The following is a 6,730-nucleotide window of genomic DNA, read 5'->3' on the forward strand; positions in this document are numbered from 1 at the left end:
ATCAAGTATCAAAAACTCGAACAAATTTTGTTACATGCTTTAAGTTCACTTGAATTCAAATTCGATAAAATGCTACTCCAATATTTACCAACCAGAACTGTGCGTGTCATGCAATCGCTAATTCCTGCCCGTGGGCATCGCAGATCAAGAAAATATATCGTGGTGTGGGGTCAGCCCTATATAATCGGGGATCATTAAACTGTACCACCATTTGGCGTTGGAAAAAAAGTTTCCCCATTCATGGCGTTTTAGCTTCGCGTCGTCTTCAAGCGCACTCTCTCCCTCTGGAGAAGGATTTTAGGGCTTCCTTTTTCTCTCTAGAACGCCATACTTTGGCGCCATGGACAAGTACAAGAAAGTTGAGCAGAAGAGACCTGTGATAGCTAGCAACGCGAATGAGATCAGAATCACTTCGCAAGGCCTTCTTAGTAACTACATCAGCATCGCCACTACTCTTCTTCAGGTATTATCATTACCATTTTACAATTGAGTTTTTGTATTATAGGACGTCATGTTTCTATTCATCATTATGCTTTCTGTTTCATTTCTTAATTTTTCCGTGTGTGTGTTTCCGGAAATCCGTTTTTAGTTTGTTGATCGGTCTTCGATCGTCAAGTTTTAGCATCCGCAACTATACATTTTTGTGTATATGTGTACGGAATTGTAAGAGAATCTATGTAATGCCATAGTAACTAGCTGTTTATGCTTATATTCGTTTTGCGTTTCTCTGCATTATTTTCCCCGTGTTCCAACTTCCAATGCGTGTCTGTGTGATCATAACGCCGAGTATGGTGTTATTTGTCATAAGTTGTGCTTCTGTTGTATCAAACTACATATAATCTGATTGTGTTTACGACTACGATGATTAGCTAACTTTTGTCCTTAATTACAGTTATCGTTTCAATTTTGTAAGGTGCTTAATCATTTCGTTTTTCGTCTTTTGTCATCCGTTCTGTTTTCGATCGTTATCTTCTGATAGTATATGGTAAATCAGTCATGTTTGGTTGTTACGATAGATTTGTTGATTTATGTAGCAAAGGATTTAGGAGTTGTGGCTATGCAAATTAGGGCATGTATTTGATAACTAGCTGCTTTGATTTGCGTTGGCATTTGCTTTGTAGTTTGAAATTACTTTTCTTACTTGAACTAACCAATTTCTTACGCATCAGAATTTGTTAATTGTCTCTTGTAGATTCAAGGTCAGTATTTCTATCTGTTTTGTGTGTGTGACCCCTTCTGTTAAGAAAACTTATATGTATCAGTGATTAACATGCTCGCGATTGTGATTATATTTCTCCAGGAAAGACGGAGGAATGAAATTACGTTGAAAGGAATGGGACAAGCAATAAGCAAGACAGTAACGATTGCAGAGATTGTGAAGGTTTGTTAACCACTTTACTAAACTTAGTTTTTAATTTTATTTCTTCTGAGCTTTCCATGTCCTTTGATTTGAAGCAGAGGTGCATTCCTCAATTGCATCAAGAAACTGAAATCAGTTCAGTATTCATAACTGACGTATGGGAACCTATTGAGGAGGGTCTTCTGGTGTAAGTTTCTATTGAATAAACATGTCTCCTTTAAGTTGATGACAATTTATAATAATTCTGAATTGTTGATTTACAGTGTGGAGATGACCCGACATGTCTCAATGATATCAATCACTTTGTCGATCAAGGAGCTGGACAAAACTTCACCAGGATACCAAGCTCCTCTTCTTGTTGAGCGAATTCGAAAGGCACTCATGTATAACAACTATCAAAGACCCCAACAACCAATTAGATACAATTCAGTAGTTGAAGGTTAGTGGAGTCTAGTCACTAGAGTGGTTTTAATTTATTTGAATTTCTTTTTTTATGTATAAAGGAATAATAAGATTTGTTTTTAGGGTCGTATGGTGGGTATCAAGAAAACAGGGATCCAGGTGAAGGTGGTGGGAGAGGGTGGCGTAGGGGTGGTGGATGTGGTAACTATCGAGGATATGGAAACTATCCTGGAGGTCAATATCGAAACTATCAGAATAGGAACTATCAAGGTAACAAATGAGAATTTTGGTCTTGTTAACATGTTGGTCTCAGAGTGAGCTTGTTAAAACGTATGGTTATCTTTTGTGTTTGATGATTGGAGGTGGATATGGAAGAGGAGGTGGTGGAAGAGGTCGGTGAAGGATGAGTAATGGAGCCAATCAGCAACAATTAACAATAGATAGGAAAAGAAGGAGGAGGTTAGAGTAAATTCGTGTTAACTACCGGTTTCTTTAAAATCGAAGCATACGCATATTATAGTAAAGGTTAGCACACTATTTTACCTTTTGACATTGTTTGTTAAGGGCATTTTGAACAGTTTTTGTCGTGCATTAGACAAGAACTATTGGATTAATGTCAATGTGACGCTTTTTTTCTTCAATATTAATGATATGCAAAAAAGTACGTAGAGAAAGTAGCTATACATGCACAACTGCTACACACAAAACCACGGTTTCAGTTTTAACAAAATAGCATGTTATATTGCAATAAAATTATAAATCTAACATGGAAAGTTGGAAACAGTGTTTTTATATTCGAAAATTCATGTTAAAAACACATTGATATGATAGTATGTCATTGGAGTCATCTCCGTTATCTTCTCTCAAGGTTTTTGCGGGAGGATGATTCTCAGTTGTTTAAAGCTCCCTTTTGTTTTCTTGTGAAATACAAAATTGAAAAATGATAGAACACTTGACTTAAAATCCAAAAGAAATGACATTGTAATCGTCTATGTATATTATTAGGTTTTCAAATCTAAACTATGTGAAGTTCATGCTTATCTTAAAACTGGATTTTCTTTTTTGTGTCTGAAAAGCATAGCAAAATAAATAAATAAAAATTGTATGATCATACACATCGTCGTGTTGACTTTTCATAAATATATGGAGTCGAATTATGGAGATGAACGACTACTAAATATACATCCACCAAAAATTGACTTTTCATAAACATATGGAGTCGAATTCTGTAGATGAACGACTTTTCAAATCTAGTCTCATGAGGGTCATTTGGTAATTTAGTTATTAGACGTCAACAAATAATAGGTTTTATTTTAATAAAAATAAAACTTGGTATTGTTGTTACATGTAAAAGCAAATATCGTTTAATTGCGTCTGAGATAGCATAAAATCTAGGGGATGTTCATTCAGATATATTTATGAAACTATTCTGTTTTTTTTTTTTTTAATATATTTTTTTTATTTTGTTTTATTATTGTGTTAGTTAAGTTTCAATAGTTAGTTTTTCATCGATTTCATATTAAGTGTAACAAGATCGATTGTCAAACCGTAAGATTAGCTATTCACCACTTCTTTAAACCAAATTAGAGACCTTTGTCTTTTGATTTCAAGGGATGCATTCTTATTTTTCGCAGGCATGTTATTATTTTATTTTATTTTTTGTCAATTTATTTACTAGTTTCTCAAATATAGAAAATTTATAATTATTTTTATTATATACCCATTCTAACTTCATATAACATCATTACAACATATTATATATGTAATTTAAATAACATGTTAATGATTTAAGAGAATATTATACTATGTTCTATACTCATAGTCCATGTACTCAAATACCAACAATTTCGGAAGAATTTTTTAAAACCCTTCATCAGCGGGATCAAACGCCGGTAGGGTGATCGGAATTCCCAAGTGGTTGTTTCTTTCTTGAGTTTCAAGTCTCCATACTCATTAATATCTCCGATCAGTAGGATTTGGTGATTGGTCACAAATGGGTCCTTCTTTCTATGATCGTTGAAAAGCAGATAGTTCACGGTCCAATAAGTCCAATTCGATCAAATCTCTTTTTGCTGAAGGACATGAACATCCGAATTCAAGAGACGAAAATCGTTATTCAAGTAAGGATACAACTTCTTTTTACATTACCAATTTTCTAGATTATGTGTTACGTAGTGATCTGTGGCGAATATGTGTCCGTCTTGGCAAAGTAGTTGATGTGTTTATTTCGAACAAGAAATCACGAATGGGTAAACGACTTGAGCTTATTAGATTTGTGGATGTTAAAGATTATGATGTTATGATAAGGAATTTATGTGATATTTGGTTTGGTTATCATAAACTTTTTGCTCCTACCCCAAGATTTTCGAAAACTGGTGATCCTCCACAACATTCTCAGAAATTTGAGTCCAATGTGGACAAGATTGCTCGCCCTTCCGCTAGTTATGCAAGTGTGGTTAAAGAAGGTCTTATGGATAATCTTGTTTTTAAAAAGGCTGATGATATTATTCATCTTTCTACATGAGACTTCATTATAGAAAAAAGAAAACGAGCTTGTCTTCTTAAAGGTAGGGATTTTCTTACCTTGCCTAATTTACGGATGCTTTGTTTTGATGAGAGATTTGAGGATTTTGATATCGATTATGTTGGTGGTCTGTGGGTTATGTTTGAGTTTAAACACAAAGAAGCGTGTAAAAACTTTCTTGCAAGTGATGTTATGAACCATTGGATTGTTGAGAAATGCCATTAGGATAGAAATTTTGTCCCACCAGGTCGATTGATATAGGTTGATGTGGAAGGATTGCCTCTACGCGCATGGAGTAAAGAAGCTTTTAGAAAGATTATGGCTAAAGGGGGTAGTATTGTCCATCTTGAAGATGATTTTGGGAGAAGATGTTTATAAGAACCGGATTTGTATTTTGTCTACATTTCAAGGAATTATCTCGGATGTGTTGAAAATTAGTGTTGATGATCAAATGTTTTCGGTAAGAATAAAAGAAGCCCCTTAGTGGAACATGTCATTTGCTTGGGATAACAATAAGACCAGGTGTGAAAAAATAAGTGGTCATGGTAATTTCCAAGAAGGTCAAGATTTTAATTCTTGTTGTGAAAAGGAAGAAGGTTCTTATGATCCGTTTGGGATCTATGAAACATTAGAAAAAATGAAAGAAGATGAGTTGAATGGTAATGTTAATCAACTGGTAGCAAATGAAGGTGATACTCATCAGAATATTAGCATCCATGCTAATAATCAAGACGAGGGTATTTTGGGAATTCTTCAGTACCAAAGCCTAAGCAAAATTTTTTGTCATCTGTTTCTATTCTTGATTGTTTCTATTCTTGATCAGGTCGACAATTGCTCTCCCACCCATGTTGCTGATTCCGATATTTTGGAAAAGGTCCAGTAAAACAAATAGGGTTCGGCTGCTACTGTTCCGGTGAATGCTTCTGTTTTGGCAGCATCCCTAGCTCATTCTACGACTTCGTTCACGGTCCCAACCACAGCAGATCAGAATTTAAATGTTGTAGATTCCCATCTCCCGGTCAGAAATTTGAATGCAGAAACGAATAAAAAGGAAATTTCCCCTGTTGGTTTTTTGGGTGGTTATGGTTGTGTTTCAGATATTGTTGATTCTGAGGATAATTTATCTCATCCTACGGTTTTTTTTTTTTCTAATTTTAATGCTTTTGATGGGTACTCAGATAAATCCTACAATAATAGATCTTTTTTAGTGAGATTCAAAAAACTTTGGATATCGAGAAGGCAATGGGGTATAATTTAGATGGGTGTTTTGAAAGGGGTAAAGAGATTGTTGAATGGACCGGTGATAGATCGGTGTTGAGATGAATTGTCTATCCATAAACATTCAAGGAGCAAGATGTAAAGATAAGTGTGGTTGGATTAGAACTTTATGTCATAAACATAAAGTTAATTTGTTGGCAATTCAAGAAATGAAGATGGAGGTTATTGACTTACATATGGTACAGTCTTTCTGGGGTAATAATTCATTTTCTTACACGGTTCTCCTTCTCGTGGTGCTTCAGGTGGTATTCTTCTTATTTGAGACCTGAATCGTATTTCTTATAAAAAGACTTATACTTCTAATTATTTTATTACTATTGAGTCGGTCTGGTGTAACGTCCCAAAAATACGAGCCAAAATTTTCATTTTTAAAACATATACTTAGCAAACATTAGAAATAAAACGTTCACCGATCATATCGTTTCATAAAAGTTATCGCATGTCTTGAAAAACATTTTATAAAACATAATAATGTCAGAGTATAAATTCCCAGGAGGATCTCATAGTGCGGAATACAAGGCATGTATGTGATGGGCCGCTACCGCGCCAGCTCCTTCCCTTTCGAAGAAGAGGTACCTGAAACCAAAACCGAAAACTATAAGCACGAAGCTTAGTGAGTTCCCCCAACATACCACATACCATACAATCACATAACATACATATATTGTCAGGCATATTTGGGTGCCCGACCTACCCCTTCGATCCTCTCGACCGGATATTGTCTAGTATATCTGGGAGCTGGCCTCCCCTTCGGTCCTCTCGACCGGATATTGACCAGTATATTTGGGAGCTTGCCTCCCTTTCGGTCCTCTCGACCGGATACCGACTAGCATATCTGGATGCTGGTCTCCCCTTCGGTCCTCTCGACCGGGTACTGGGGACTATTTCACCCCCTACTACTACCACATAACACATATATCATGTAATCTATCTAGCATGGCTGAGCATGACCACCCATTCGGCCCTATCGACCGGTAATCTGGGGGACTATCTCCCCTACTGTCACTAGCACATAGCATCATATCATACTAGCACAATAACATATCACAGGTAGTAGCAACCCTAGATGAATATCACAGAGATAATCATCTATCATACAACTCTTACTGGTGGGCCGACATTGTGGCCATAGACCCACCGCTACTGGAAGGTAACTCACCTCAAAG

The 6,730-nt window shown here is 35.9% G+C and overlaps 1 protein-coding gene across 1 annotated transcript; it reads left to right on the forward strand.

Annotated features, from left to right (window-relative positions):
- Positions 1 to 224: 224 nt before the first annotated feature.
- On the forward strand, positions 225 to 2,445 carry LOC111885592 (uncharacterized). Its single transcript, XM_023881838.3, has 6 exons — positions 225 to 463; positions 1,301 to 1,381; positions 1,459 to 1,547; positions 1,624 to 1,799; positions 1,886 to 2,032; positions 2,125 to 2,445. Exons 1-6 carry the CDS (start codon positions 341 to 343, stop codon positions 2,160 to 2,162), a joined length of 654 nt encoding a protein of 217 aa, XP_023737606.1. The 5' UTR covers positions 225 to 340; the 3' UTR covers positions 2,163 to 2,445.
- Positions 2,446 to 6,730: the final 4,285 nt, after the last annotated feature.

Source organism: Lactuca sativa, chromosome 9 (genome assembly GCF_002870075.4).
Source record: "Lactuca sativa cultivar Salinas chromosome 9, Lsat_Salinas_v11, whole genome shotgun sequence".
NCBI classification, from domain to species: Eukaryota; Viridiplantae; Streptophyta; class Magnoliopsida; order Asterales; family Asteraceae; genus Lactuca; species Lactuca sativa.